This window comes from Falco punctatus (genome assembly GCF_963210335.1).
Source record: "Falco punctatus genome assembly, chromosome: 8".
NCBI classification, from domain to species: domain Eukaryota; kingdom Metazoa; phylum Chordata; class Aves; order Falconiformes; family Falconidae; genus Falco; species Falco punctatus.
In genome coordinates this window covers 31701672-31717742 of record NC_137588.1, presented here as the reverse complement: position 1 = coordinate 31717742, position 16071 = coordinate 31701672, and the positions used below count along the sequence as shown (strand labels likewise).

At 42.1% G+C, this 16071-nt stretch overlaps 1 protein-coding gene across 1 annotated transcript in view; it reads left to right on the top strand.

Moving 5' to 3' along the window:
• Positions 1 to 9348: 9348 nt before the first annotated feature.
• Positions 9349 to 16071, top strand: part of MYLK (myosin light chain kinase) — a 216812-nt gene continuing 210089 nt past the window's right edge. The window contains exon 1 of the mRNA XM_080399726.1: positions 9349 to 9574. Coding sequence (XP_080255852.1) covers positions 9412 to 9574 — 163 coding nt within the window. The 5' untranslated portion in view covers positions 9349 to 9411. The remainder of the gene's footprint in view (positions 9575 to 16071) is intronic.

Here is a 16071-nt window from a genome sequence, read left to right as displayed (position 1 = left end):
GATGGAAGGAGGTTGGGTGGTTTTGTAAGAAACAAATTTTAAGCCAGCACAGATTACTCTTCAGTTTCTTTTTCATATAAGCTGTATTGGATAGGCAGTAGTCAATATTTGTTTGAAATACATTTTCTCAGCACAAGGCTAGATTATGGAGCTTCTTGCCACGGGACACGCTGGGACTGGAGAACCTGCTTGACTTGAAAGAATCCGAATGTGTTCACAGACACCAGCAAACGCTGAGTCTTCCGAATTAACAAATCGATTTTAAAAGCTTATTAGTAATTATTTTGTCGCTTATGTCTTTAGAGAAGCAGTGTTGGGGCTTGCTGTTATGTATTGCTTACTGTGTGGTGGTTGTGCTGCTCTGGAAAGTACCAGGTAGGTGGCACAGCACTGTTCTAATGTGGCTGCACCATCAGCAGCGCCAAGCTACGCTGGCAATCTCTCTGTCCACTGCTTTCTCCGTAATGTGACATAGGACATCCCTATATCCTATAGCATCCCTCTGTTAAACTTGTACCTGGAGCATTACCCCAAAGGCTGTGAGGTCCACAAATACTGATCTGGCACCCCCAGGTTTCTAAGGAGTCATAGATCTGTTTCCTAATTGGTAAAATCTGCCTCGTGCTGACCAAGCTTCTTTTCTTGCAGAGTGAGATCAAGCAAGTTCTAGATTTCAAGCAAAGATTGCAAACAAAGAGAAGCAGGGACCAAAATGTTCTCTATTGCTTTTACTTACTATTATTACCATTCCTCGTTTTAAGCATCTGAAAAGCTGTTTATATCATTGCCCATGTGCCAAAAATCTTAAATAGCTGCTTGATTGTCTTGTGAGCAAATGGAGGCCTTCACACTTAGTTCTCTAAGTGCTCTCTCCTCCCTCATTCCCAGCAGGTTAAGCTGTGTATGAATAAAATACACAAATGCGTAACACAAAAATGCTTTGGAGAAGGTTGTGTTTAGTAAAGCAAATGGCCTGACTTTGGGTAATGGGCTATTTGTACTGCAGGAGGCCTGTGAAGCCCCACCGGGTGAGATATTTTCATGGATCTATAAAAGAAAAGTTTGTTTTGGAAGGAGCTGGGGAACACCTTGTGTCCTCCTTGTGTTACAGCCTAGAAGTGGAATTTGACTGTGAAATCCCTCTTTTGTCTGAAGTCAATGAGCTCAGATAAGTGGCCAGACTGTAACTTTCTTTGGTCTTCCAAAACTTTCCTGTAGTTATTTCCTTGCTTAATTTCTCCAAAGACTATATCGACACTTACAAATAAGATTAACTCCTGGCTTCTGCTGGTTGCTGGTAGAGCTGAGAATTGCGTTTACTGCCTTAAGGGGTGCTGTGGTGGTCCTACTTTATGAATGATCACGTTTACTGTGTTTGGACAGGTGAGTGCCGTTCACTGTATGAGGAAAAGTGTGGTAAGAATACAGTAAGAAGGCAGATGTTGGCTTAAGTAAATGAAGATTCACCTTCTATCTGTAGGAAGAAAAGCTGGAAATGTTTTTAGAGATCTTTTAAAGAAAAACTTGATCCTGCAAAAGGCAGCTGGAGTCCAAAATAGAAAGTCAGTGGGAATTTTTCAGAGGGGGAAGTCTCCAGCTGGACAGTAAACTTCCAACCTGCTCTCTGGGTTTGAGAACTTACTGTGTCTACGGTATGTGTTTTCTCACTGGCTACATGCTTTTAAATGCTGTGGTGGAAGAAGTGGATTTGAAGCGAACATATGAGATGTTCATGGTCTTGTGTAATTCTTGGTATGTTGACAGAGCAGTAATGAAAGGCTGTTTCAGCTGACCAGTTGGAATATAGATAGAGAATATGCATGCGGTAAGGAGATCTGCATTCAATTACCGTCCTACCACAGACTGGCTGCAGACAAGACAATTATTCTGTGCCTCAGTTCCCTAATTCTAAAACAATGATATTCCTTTGTCTGACTTGTCTACTTAGAGGATTTGCTCCTTAGGGCACTGATCGTCTCTTACAATGTTTTTTGGTTTTGTTTTTTTTTGTTGTTTTAGTAGTTAATACAAAGCAGGTCTGATTATCTGGGTGCTACTGGAATTCTGTTGGTCCTAATCAGAAGTGGTTAATTACTCATTTGTTATCTCTGGGTTTCATTTTTGTTGTCTTTATCTAATCTTGGCAAAAATGCTTCATTCTTGGATAACAACATTGCATGGTACTTTTGGAAAACTGTCTCACATGATGTCTTTATTTCTCTTTAATTCCATTCCATCAAAATTCAAGAATGTCAGCAATAGTAGTCCAAATTCCCATCCTAGACAATGCAGACATTTTTTTTTCTTAGACTAAAAAATTTTGTTATAAACAAACACATACGATTACCACTGCAGAGTTGTTTCATTGCCAGTTAGCCCCCTGTGCATAAAGATAGGTTGATGCTTTCAGATTAAATCTGAGATGCCAGAATGTCACTACCCTAGATGAATTTTGATGCAGTCTCTTGTGCATGTGTGTTATTCACATTAAAAATATCACTTTGGCACAGAAGCCACTTGGGCTGACTTGAAAATGTTTGACCAGATAACAAGGAGACGTAACAGTCACTGGAAACATTTCCAACTTGGGATATTTAATTAGACCTTATGACTGAAAATTCTTATGATCATCAGAAGATCAACATTCCAACATATTCCTGGTTATGTTTATTAAATATTCCCTTTTTTGGTCCTAAGTGTGAATGTTTGGAAAAATGTTAAGTTAATACAACCCACTTGACTTCACTGGCACATTTTACAAAAGGAGGAGGAAAAAATGTGGAAGCCACTGAAAACTAAAGGGTTCTTGCTTTGGAGGAAAACAAAGTTCAGGCCAATGCTACAGACTGGCTGGAAGCCTTCCACAGTTTTAAAAGAAAAAGACCCTGTTGAAAACTCTTTTCTCAAAACTCCTTTGCTTCCTCTGCATAAAAGAGGAACCAAGCACACTTAACACTGTGCAAAACACATTTCTTTCAGAGAAGCCAGCTTTATCTTCAAGTCCCAGCTAGTTAATCTGCTCAAACTCATTTTTAACTTATAGTCTCAGAAATTTGACACACCACAGGGACTTAAAATTTTTAGTCTAGATGGAATTTGCTGACAATAACTCTCAGCTAGGGCACTGATATAGCAGGATTGGTTTCTCTCATTATGTTTGGTAAGAATAAATGCTTTCCTCTCTCACGGAAAAAGAAGGAAGAGCACAAGTAAAGAATTCATTTCCTCTCTCCCTAGGTCTGTAAACTGTACTAGCTACATCTGTATGGTATCTTCAGATGTGTGTGACATATACAAATGATGTGCAAATACAGTTGTTTTGGAAGTGCTGGGGAAATCCTGCATGAAGCATTCCCCTCCCCTCCACTAGTTGCACGTTTTTACCTGCTCGGCAATAGAGATCTAGCTATAAATCCAGAAGCCTAGGTATGTCTACATTGTAATTAGGGCTGCCTTCCAAAATGTAGATGGTGAACTATTTCTGTGGAACTCCTGCTGTGGGTGGCTGGCAATCCCAAACGTGCACTGGAGCATGGTCAGGCACATGTTGCATTTCCAGGTAACTCTAACGTCCTCTTGCTTTTCCATTGTTTGAGTATTGGTTGATAATCGCAACTGAATTTCCTGGCAAAATTTTTTAATAACAAATGTTATGTTATGCTCCTGTAACTGTTGAAGTTACCTAATCTGATCTTTGTCAAATAACAACTTTATTGCCATGAATTAGGCAACCTTCAAATATACATTTTCAATTTATTATCTTTACTTCTTCAGGGTAACAAATTTGTGATATATGAGACTTACCAGCAGTTGTTTCTATCACACTGTTTTTATGTTTCATTCCTAAGGGTTAAATTATTTGCATGGCACTCTTAAGCTTCATATTAAAAAAGAAAGAAAAAGAAAACAAAAAAGGAGAAGAAAAAAAGCAAGAATATTGTGTGTCACTGTAATCATGATGTTGCCATGTAGCCACTACCAGTGCTTATTTCTTAGGCTAGAAATTGAGATTAGAGACTGAAGGTTGTAATAAAAGTAAATTATACTCTGCAGAAAGCTTGGCTGGTCTCTGTACAGAATGGGAACAGGCACTAACTACATATGTAATGGAAGCTCTCTAGTTCTCAGCTATTACTTGAGCAGAACAAAAGTGTGCTCTGTAGAAATGGTTAATAAGCATATTTGTTGATTTTTTCCCAGTCTCCGATTTATCTCACACACAATTTTCACATTTCACAATTTCAAATTTCACAAAAAACACACCCAGTCAATTTGAAATTAGTTCTGCTAAAGTGAGAACTTCAGGACAAAAAGCTGTGTCTTCCCCATATGTGCAGGTACTATCTGCTTCCATTGCATGAAGGACAAAGCTAACTGCATGGTGCAGAGTGGCGATACTGTCTTTCTGTTGATTGTCTTTATAATGTTCCATTCATTGATGGTCAATGTAGCCTCAGTCAGTACCTGTTTATCAATGCCTTTTTGTGGAACACAGAGAAACGATTCCCTTTATCCATCACTTGACTCGCATGAAAAACAATAGTACTCTTCTGATGGATTTCATTCAGCAACAGTCAGAAATAGTTAATGTTTTTGATGCTTTAATTTGTGAAAGTGGAAGTTCTCTGCCACCAGTGGCTTTAGAAAAATGATGGTGCAGAACTTTTGCAGTCTAACCAAATATTTGGTCTGCTAGTCTGAACAGACTGTTGGTTTGAAACACAAGTTGCACATTTCAGCTGCTATTACAATCAGTGAAATTGCTAGTGTTTCCTTGTTTATGCTGCTAGCTTATACATTATTCCAACCTCTAAATACAAGAGGATAAAACAGCTGCTGAGTTTCTAAATCTGTAATTTCCCCAACAGCCAAATGCTTACAGCCCTGTCTTCTTTTTCCAACAAACCTAAAAGTGTAAAGACTCAGATACCGGCACATGTTACCAGATAGGCATAAACTGCCTATCTGGTCTTTTGCTGACACATCTAATTAATTTTTCTTGCTCCTGAGCGGAGTGAACTAATGCTGGCCTACACATTGCATGCCAGTGTTAGTACTACATTGTGTCTGACCTCTTGGCTTCCTCCCTCTTTAAGTACTCAATCTCTATTTGCAGCATGAAACTCACAGGCTTCTCAATGCTTTCTATGTTCCTGGTCAGCAAAGACACAAGCAGAATGGGGGATGATAATTTAGTCTGCCTGCAGATTTGGGAAGATATTACAGTGGCTCACTTTTAGAAGATTATCTTCTAATCTCAAGAGGCTAGAAACAGCATTGCTTTTTTAAAATCAGTGCTTACATTCTGCAAAAACAGGCGCTCACATGCTAGAAAGAGAAAAAAAAAAAAAAGAAAAAAAAAAAAAAGGATTAGCTCTGGGAAATGGATGAATGCATTCCTTCCCAACAAAGTTACTTCCTAAGCATCTGATTCTCTAGTTTCCTTACTTAAAAAGGGGTCATACCAAGAACAAGCCCTGTACTTAAGCAATTTCAGAAGCAGAAGTTTAAGTGTGAAAGACACACATGTAAAAGTGCAGTTGTGTTTGGGCACCTTCTGAACTTTATCCTGAAAGGAGCCTAAAAGATTTTACAGCAAAAGGAGAGGTTATCTTTACTCCCTTTATGCAGCTCTGCTCCTTGTACTCCTAATCACCCGATAATCATCTGAACCCTTCAGCTTCAGTAACTCACTTTTCCAAACACTTCAGCTGGGTAACTTCATCCTTCATTTGTTTCCTGTGCCTTGTCCTACAGAAGCTATATAAGCTCTCTGAGGGTTGTGCTGGTTACAGTCTATGGCTTGTAAGCAACAAAAATCTAAATGTAGGTCAAGATGAGTTGAAATCTTTTAAACACAGCCAGCCGCTCTTTCTTAAACATGTCCCTGGAGCAGCTGTGTGAAGGATGTTTACAATTAAAAGAACACCCCCTCAAGCAGCCAGTTAAGAATGCATAGGATTATCCAAGCCAGCAGCATTCATTAAATGTCATATCTGAATATTAATTATCTTGTGCTTGATTTGATTTAGGATCAGCATCTAAAGAAGTGACACTATTGACTTTCAGCATCCTAGAGGGGTCTTAGGACAAAGGTCCAACTAGATCAGCAGTCCTAGCAAGGATTCAGGAGAACCTGTGACTGGACACAAAGTGTTATGTCATACAGGCTTCTACTAGGATGGGAGATTCCTCACTTTGGTTTTGGTGGTTGTTTGCTTTTTTTTTTTTTCCTTCTTGATAGGACTTGTGCAATAAAAAAAAAAAAAAAGCACAGGAAGAAAAGAGAGAAAAATATGTGAGCTTTGTGGAGAATGAGTCAATCCCTTGAAACCCAGCAGGGGCACCACCGTCTGCTCTCCTTATGTAGCTCAGTGGCTTTCATCCCAATTCCAGTGTCTCCTACTCCTCCCTCTCAGCTGAAGGCAGATGTGCGTTCACTGGCAACACTGGGCCTTGTTCTTTGTGAGTGTTTAAGGCCTGAGCAATCATTTTAAATTGAAAGCAGAGCCAGTGATGCTATTACAAGATTGTCTAGAGCAGCAGTTCCCTGGTAAGACATGAGAATTTTTACAAGAAAGGAGTTTCATGAAGGCTAGGCTAGATATCAGCAAAGAAAATATAATCATGATGCAGAGCAGCAGCTTCTTGGAATGAACACTTAAAAATGTTGAAAAGAAAACTCTTTCCCAAAAGGTGTTACCAGTACAGACTTTGGTTAGCCATGGCATGGGAAGGTCAAAGCTATCTCATGCCGGGGTCTGTGTGGCTATCTTAGAGTTTCATGTTCTTTCCATATTCTAATGCCAAATAAACTTGTATCTGCAGAAAGAAAAATGTTCACATAGCAAGCACCTTTCTTTTAACAGCTCATATACCAGTGGGTATGTAGCTGTTGGACTCTGTGCACATGCACTGCCATTTGAAATCAACTATAGACAGAGAGGCATGCACTTCAGCTAAGTCAAGGATTGTATGTCCATTTGTTTTGGACTAAAGGGAAACAGAATATACCCCCACTATGCATTGAGAAGGAAAAATCCTAGGAGTAACAGCCTGGCTGCATGTAATTAGCATAGTATATATGTACAGTTGAATGCTGATGCTATGAATGATGTTACATGGTTTACAGATTACCTGTGAACTGGCTAGTAATTGTCTTTAAAATGTGTGTGTGCCAACTCCTAGGTTTACTTTATTTTATAGATATTCTTAAAATTTCCTTGACACTCCACTGTGACTTCACAGAACAGAAAATCTGAAGAGGAAGGTTCAACAGAGCCAGTGAGAACTGAGGCATTCAGAACCTCTGAAAATTAAGTCACTTTTCTTTAGGACTCTTGTTTCAGTGATTCAGAGTTTGTTTGTTTGTTTTAAAAAAAGGTCTCTAGGGTTTTTTTTCCAAAGTCCCAGAGCCTTTAAAACAGGAAAAGCATTTTATGCTCCTAGCTACCTAGCTAAGGGTCAGTCTAAGGGAATTAAGAGTAAGAAAAGTATCACTACCAGCAGAAAACTTCTTGAAGAGGCAGCAGCAATTTCTCCTAGTTCACTCACTTTGTACTGCATCTGGAAGTTAAAGAGGCAAAAGGGATAGCTATAACTTTTCTTGGGCTCATACTGGTAACTGCTCAGTAACACAAACTATGTACGGGGAAAAGCCAGCATCTTGCACCGCCTCCTACTTGGGCTGCAGGACACATCCTCTGTCAATGGCTGAAAAATTCACCTTGGAATTAACATGAAAAACATTGAGGTCTCTGCAAATATAAAATTTCTGACATTGCCACAGCAAAGTACAGAGAAATAATTAGAGCCTGGACTGTGGTTTGCTCCTTCACCCCTAGAGCTATTTTAGAGCCTGGTGAGGAGGCAAGTTCTCTGCACTTGTGCTTTCCCTTTTCTGTAGTAGTTCAGAACCACATTCTGAGATACCTAGCAGTAATGTGATCACAGCACAGAAGTATGCAAGATGACATGAAGGAAAGCCTTTATCCATGGAACCTGGGCTTTTGGTGTGTCTATCCCCATGTGTGTTTATGATCCATCTATAAATCCATTTCAGACAAAGTCAGTTGTTTGTTTTCTTTAAATGTGTAAATAAAAATTTGTAAAAGTACTAGTGTGTAAAGGCTTGAAGTTTGCAATGTACATGGATTTCCCTACACCCCCCTTCCCCTCTTTCAGGGTCCCTAGTTCCATGTTATAGAACAGCAGTTCTAAGGCCTTAGTATTGAAGAGGAGTCAGTTTGTCCCCATCTCTCATCTGCTCTTCCTTCTACGCTACTTCAGCACTTAACATAATTAACTGTAAATGGGTTATTAAACTAAATCCCCTGCCCCAGATTTGGATGTCCCTAGGCAGACATGCCAGTGCAGCAGCCCTAGCCAGGCTCTGGGGGTGGGGGGAAGGTATGGGGCCGCCCCAAGTCCCCTGTGTGCCTGAGAGAGTGCCAGTGTCCCATTGGTGGGGTCGGGATAGTGGCTGTCAGGGGCTGCAGCTCCATCCAGACCCCTACACTCTCCATGCATATCACACTCCTGTAAACACACATCCAAGTCCCATACCGACCTTCGCCTACACCCTCTACTGCACTTCCCCCATATGCAAACCATATGCCCGCCCCAGAAAAGATACATACAACTCATACATATTTTACGCACATCCCATGCAAACCCATAAACACATCCCTGTGTGCTTCCCCATGCATGCACCCCATACGGTCCCCATACACACAGAGTGTACAATCCCCATAGGCACCTTATACAGCTGCCACATCCCTAGGCAGCTCTCTGTGTACATCTCATACAGCACCCATATGCACCCCTGCGCACTCCGCTCCCCGCGGGCAGGCAGGCAGGCAGGCGCTCCGCAGGTGCGGGGCTGGGCTGGGCTGGGCTGGGCTGCCCGGCCCCTCCCCGCCGCCGCTCACTGTGCAGGGCCCGGGGCTCCCCCCGGCCCCGCGGCCGCTGCCTAATAAGGCTCCGCGGCGGCCGGCAGCCCGCGCTGGCGGCGCAGGGCAGGAGTTAAGGCAGCCGCACCGGCCGCAGTGAGTATCGCCGCCGGGCACCGCTTCCCCCGCGGGCTGCCCGCTTCCCCCTCCCGCAGCGCTCGGGGCAGCGGCGGCCGGCCCGGCCGAGCGGCAGGTGGGCTGCGGCCGGAGGCGCCGGGCCGGGGCTGGGGGGGAGGCGCGGTGGCTGCGGCGGCGCTGCCCGGACCCGCCGGGCCATCCCTGCCGGCTGCGCCCCGGGGCGCGGAGGGAAGCCCGGGGGGCGGGCAAGGGCGGGGGGTACCGGGGCATCCTCTGGAGGGGGCGGTGGAGTAGGCGGGGAAGGAGGAGGGAAACCTGCCGCTCCGGAGGGACGAGGTGGCCGCGCTGCAGCCGGCCAGCCCAGCGGCGCGGGCTGGGGCACATGCCGGGCTTGGAGCATCGGAGCCGCGGGTTCCCTGCGGGTGGCTCGACCCAGCTCCCATCCCGCCCCATGCGGGAGCGGCAGCCGGGCTCCTGCCGGGAGAGGTGCTCACCTACGGCTCCCCTCCCAGAGCGTCTTAACCCGGGAGCAAGTGAGCCTGGTAGTAAGTACTTGTCATCTTTTATGTGTGAGTTGTTATGGTTTTATTGTTCCCTGCTGGCAGGTAGCAAAGGATAGTTAAGAACAAGCATTTGTAGCCTAGACTGTAACGATCATCGCTTTGGCTCTCCCTCGGGCTTCTGAGCCTTTCAAACACGAGGGTGTATATGTGGAGGTGCACGTAGAGATAAGTGTTCCTTTGCTGTGCATCTGCATCTTTCACACTTTGGACAAAATGTGTGTGGTGATGTTTTGGGGCTTTTTTAAAACTTCTGCTGTTCTCAAAGTAATTTGTGCTGTGTTGCGCAGCACATTTAGGGTATCAGAGAAGGATAAATCCTGGTGGCACCACTTATACTGCATGAGGATGGGGGAAGGAGATGAATGCTTAAAATCATTAACTTAGGGGGGAGGAGGTGAAATAGCTCCTCTGTGTGCTACCCTCACGCTATAGGGCAATATGCTTTTTGGGATTCTCTGCCATTTAATCCTCTTTCCTTTATGTGCGCATCTGGACTCTGACCTGGCACTGCTCCCTGCACTCCACTGGAAGGGAGTGGCATGGCACACTAACAGGGGCTGGAGACCAGGGACGAAAGGATAGAATTCTTCCCTTTACTTACAGTGTAAAGATACCTTTTAGCCCCATTCCTGTCTTCTGTATAGTAAATCCATAGGAATGCTTCTACCAGAGTCAGGAAGCAGAAAAAATGTTTTGAAGTCTGGATTATGCTCCCTACAAAGGGAATAGCTGAGAAGATAAATGCAAATACCTGATTCCACGCACCCTCCTTCTGAGGGTTTCCAAGCATTGACCCTCCAAGCATGGAAGGTCAGCGTGGAGTTGCTAAGACTCTCCAAAATGATGCCACCTCTCAGTGAAAGTGCTGGAAATCCCATTGCTGTCAGTGAAGCTGTAAGGGAAAGAGTAATTTTTCTCACATTTTAAATCCCAAACAGAACAACTTCCTCCCTCCCCCTACTTCCTGCACACAGTTTTTGGTTTTTTTTTAGTTCTTTAGTTTGGTTTTTTTTTCTCATTGTCCTTATAATGACTTGCTTATTATTTGCCAAATATGGTAAATGTCTTCCTGTGCAACTTTATATTTGCTGAGGTGTTCCTGCAACTAGGCTCTAAGAGCACAATTTAGGAGCCTTCTGTTTTTAAATCAGAATTACATTTACTAATAACTCTTTGATGGCATGAATAGTGAATTTTCATCTGGCACGTATCCACAGTATTGTCTGTTTCCTCAAATTACACTTTTCTTCTGTAGCTAGTCACTATGTGCACTGCAGCTTGTAACATAGTGCTCACTGTAACACGTTTCCATAATACACCTGTGTTACACTCATCCTTAGAATTTTTCATTCTGACGCTACAAGACAAGTGTTTTAACTCCAGCAGTAACTGGGGTAATTTTGTTAGTCACAGTAAGAGAATGCTTGCCACCAGAGGACCAGCACTAGGATAGGCAGCAAATATATTGATAGTATCTCACCTTTTGAGAGAGACATGAGCAGAAAAAAACCCCACCTGGTTTAATATACACCACAGCTAGGATTTTATATAAATGTGGGAGGCTCACGCTAGTTAATATCACTGACCCAATTTTTATTGGTCTTAATAGGGAAATCTTAAAAGGTCTGCTGCAAAGAAAGTTAGAAATCTGATACTTTGCTGTTGCAAGCATCTCTCCATAGCTTTAGTTCCCTTACTACATGATGCAAGGAAGGATGAAGGAAATAAATCGGTTAACTTCTGTTGTTTTGCTCGTATAATGCTGAAAGGGAATTTATAAAGTCTGAAGCAATGATTACGTATTGTCATTGGCTTAAGTTAAATTTAAGACACATGATTTTTCACCAGGTTTTGGTCTGTTTTGTGTTGTCCCTGACTCCTCCTTTAAGATTATTAGGACTTCCTCTGGGCGATGATCCTATTTTTACAGTCAATCAAAATCCATACCAATATCCTTACGCAGGCCAAATACACTGTATTAGAAAGACTATAAACCAACAGCTACAAATGACTTTCAGAGTCCTCCTAAAACAAAATGCAGATGTAAATAGAGTTCAGAATGGCTCCAAATGCTGCGCCTTAAAGTTATAGATGTCCAAATCCGGAAAGTGTGCTCAGAAGCTCTGTTTGAAAGCCATGTAGGGAGGCGGCTAAAGTTTTTGGTTAGACGCTGGAGAGCTAGAAGCCACAGTCTGTGGTTGTTGGACTCTTCTAGGTAGTTTGTTTTGGGCCTGAGCATGGCCTGGAAGGCATCCTGGACAGTTTCATCCTGCTTTTGCAAAAAGACTCTGCTCCTCTCCTTCATAAACTTGTCAAGTTCATAGTGAAAGCAGTTTTTTGCTTTTCCTGTGTTTAGAGCTGTACTCAATAGCTTTTCCAAACTTTACTCCACAGATATGAGTTAGGAGGTAAGAAAGGTAATCTTTTTCCTTCCTCTTGGCTGATTAATACCATCTTCTCTCTTTGATGTTAAATTACTCATTTTAAACCTCCCATTGGAAGGTAGGATGTCCTTTCTCTCGCTGCTCTAGAAACATGTTGCTACACTTGTTGTAGTAGACTTTTTAAGACTTTTTCTGAACTGAATGATGACAGACAGTGGCATCCACTGCTCCAGGCGGGATCTTAGCAAGCCTTGTACAGCTGCCTTCATCTCCTTCACTGACAGAAATGCTCCTGTAATGTACATTAGGATTACATATGCTGTTTGGATTTCAGCACTGCATGCAAAGAAGTTACAATTAATCTGTAGTACTGAAAAGAATTCATTAGTGAAGCCAGATGGAAACAGGTAGGATGGACTCTGGACTTTTTTTAAAATTTATTTATTTATTTATCACAGCTTTGCATGTTGTCTATGTTGTCTGTGATTACAGGATGGAATTTGCTAAAATCTCAGTCTTTCCTGGGCAATTGTAAAGGGTCTGTTGAATGTGCTACAGCAAGGTCTGTCTCTAATAATGTCTTCATTAAGCATCTCTACAAACAGAGGAGTTTTTTAATTGCTAGACTAACAGGTCATTTAGCTCTGTGAACAAGCTACTGAATGCTAACTTATGAATGGAAATTTAAAAGATCATTTGCAACCTGCTACATGAAAGAAATACCAAAATGAAAGTATGTTTGTACCTCTGTTGTTGCTGTTGCTATTAAACCTGATATAGAATTTCAGTTTAATTTTCCTGGGAATCTTGACTGATTTCATAAAGGTTTTTTTGCCTCTGAAGTTTCAGCAGCTGCTCCCTATAAAAGCTAGAAATAACTGGTTCTCCTTTAGTAGGAATGAAAGGAGAATTGAGTTCTATAGAAATGAGGAGATTAGAGCTCTGTGAGGGATATACCCATTTAATGCTGCTGGAAACCAAACCCGCTCGAATAATCTTAACTCTCACTTCTGGTGAGCAGAAATTCTAGGGGAAAAAAAATTCCCTCAGTGACTTATTAACAAAGGCTTTTCAGGTTTACTGGGATTTATCATGTGAGCCTAATCTACCTTTTGTTCATCCAGTTGGCAGGCTTTAAGATTTAAAAGGGTCTGCAGAAACTCCTCCTCCATGCTTCTTATTTAATTAAAGAGGCTTGATGCATTATTTACCTTTGAGTCTTCCATTTACTTGGGAACAATGAGTTGGGGTTAACATATCGTAACATATTTGTGAATGCTGCGTTATAAACAGAGACAGGGAAAAGAAACAAAAACTCTGGCTGTATCTTCAAATTTACACTAACCTATATGCTTTCACTCAATGTCTGGAAGTCAAGCCATTCCTATGTAAATGCTAAAGTATAAATACAGGTGTGTAACTCCACAACAAATTTCCCTGCCTCTGTAGGTGATCAAAGAGCCTGGATGCAAGGCAGTCTTCACTTGCTTCTACGGGAGCTCTCCAGAGTCATCAGATGTGCAGATCAGCCCTCGCACATACCAATATTTCATGTTTTGCTTTGGTAGTTAGGCAAAGACAGACTGGTAGTTGTAGTCTTCTCATTGGCTCCTCCAGTTTCTTCTCCTCCCCCACTCCATTCACTGCTGTAGCTGTGAGCATCAAGTTGCAGATAAAACAACTTCTGAGAGAGCAATAGGATGCAGCTCTTGCCAAATGCAATTAAGTGCTTAGGCTTACAAAGTGCTTTACAAAGTGTGCTCTTGCTGAATCCCTTTCCTCTTCTGCTTGCTGGCACAAAGCACTTTCTTGGCACTTACCTTTGTTGTAACAAGTCTGAGCATTGCTAAACCTTACTACAGTGTGTCAGCTCTCTAAATAAGTCTAGCAAACTGTGGTGTCTTGTGTTTTGAGGACAGTCTTGCTGGTGATTCTTCAGTAAGTCAGCTTGACCTCGTCACCTCTGCTATAATTGGATTAAATTCACTCATTTGCCAAAACCATGGCCAGCTGATGGCATACTAATTATTCAGACTGAAGTCCTGTTTTGTATGCACAGGATTTCTGGTGCCAAAGGCATTTTTAGGGCTTGTGATAAAGCTGATGTGCCATAGGATGCAGAATTGTCTCCAAGGGGTGCTTTCAGTTATTTTCTTCATCAAGGAAGGATTAGAACAGACCATAAATTCTGTTTGAAAGTGGAAGATATAACCTGTGGGAGAAGGAAGAGAGGGTTTAGTTGCAAGTCATGTGCATCATTTGCCGTTCCTTCTTTTGAAACGTGATAAATTGCAGGGAGTCCACAGGTGGTCTGAAGCTGCAGACCTCCTGGCTGAGGAGAGTGAGTGATGGTGTGTGCTGTTTTACACGCCCACTGCAGTTTATTTCTAATTGTTGCACAGCAGGTTAAGACCACTGCCCTGAGTTGTCTTTTTACTGCTGCTTCTGTTATTCGTCAGCTGTCTTGTGATCTGGGGTATCTGCAGAGTGACAGAATGATATCTGAACAGAAAGATGTGCCAAAAATGATACTGCAACTATGTAGAGGATAATCTGACAGCTAAGCCTGTAGTTTTATCCCAAGACTTTTTATATACTGTCTAAACCAGTGTAATCCAGCTTTCAGTGGGAAATGCTGTTAAGTAGCAAAAATCACTATCCTGATTGTTAACTTTGGCAAAATATTAAGGATGAGTGGGTAATGGGGAGACCAAGGGCTGAGTTACAAATACCCTTACAAAGAGGAGCAGGATTTGAGTAGCTTGAGAGACACGGTGGTACTTGGTCTGGCACAGACACTCTCTTAGATGTTCCAAATAATAAAAAGATCCCTGTTTTGTGAGTTGGCTGTTCTTATCTGCCTGGAACTATGGCAAGTTTCTTGTTTGCTTCTGGGCCTGTAAGAGTTGTGTTTTGCAAGCGGCAGGAATGAAAGGAACTACAGCTACCAGTTCTTAGTTCTGATCAGGACACTGTTGTATTTGATTTCAAGGTGATACTGCTTTCTTAAGTGCTATAAACTTGATGAATGCACATGGTGCAAAACAATAGATAAACAAGGTGAGACAAGGATGTGACATTTTCTGTATCTACTGACAGTCACAATTACTGTGTAAACATGCAGTGCAAATAACCAGGATGCCTGCTTTAATGCCCCATTATAAAATATCCATAGTTGTATAATCATATTTTCTGCAGTATTAACTCTTACAAAGTTGCTTGTTAGTTAACAGAATAAATATATAATGCCATTAATTCCTTATAATGGCACAAACAGTTTGCTAAATACTGAAGGAAAGTTTTTTTTCATTCATATCTTTTATGTCATGTAATTGGAATCGGTGTCATCTAAAAAAATTACTAACCATCTCTGAACAAGATTCAGATGAATCCTGAACAAGGATTAACAGTCTGTTTAGGTAAAGAAAAAGTGTGAGAGCATGTTCTGTAAGAAGCACTCTAAGTCTAGGTCAGGGAACTATTGTCTATATGATCTTGCACTGTTGATTATATTAAAAGGGAAGTTACAAAACCAAAGCAACGAGCAAGCTGTGTTTAAAACACACAGAAAAGAGAAATTTGTCAAAAATGGCCACCTTTACTAAGGTTATTTACCTTAGATCTTTATAATAATGTTTCCCTTACTTTGGTGGAAGGAGGTGAAGAAGGTATTAAGTCAATACTTGTGTCTGAAAGTGTTATTACCTCCTCGCACCACTAGTACAAGTCCAGCCTAGTTTTGGAGGTCAGAAACCTTTTCTGTTTTATGCACTGTAAGTTTACTCCAGTGCTATTGTGGGTTAGATTGGTGGGACCTGCCTGTGCACATGTTGCCACCGTTTAAATGCTGACGTTCTGGCTGTGATGGCCTCAGGGGGTGTATCTCGGGCAGGGCCTGTGAGACCGTGGCAGAGGGAGCCCTGGCTTTGAAATGTAACAGCTGGTGTATGGGTGTCTCGCCCCCAGCATCAGCAGTGCAGTTCCTCTGACCTCAACGGAGCTGCAGCATTCATGGTTTTCAGTAATGTGGGAGCGAAACTGGGCCTATATTCTTTTAACTGGTCTATTTAGCAGCTCTCTTCCATATGCAGTCTC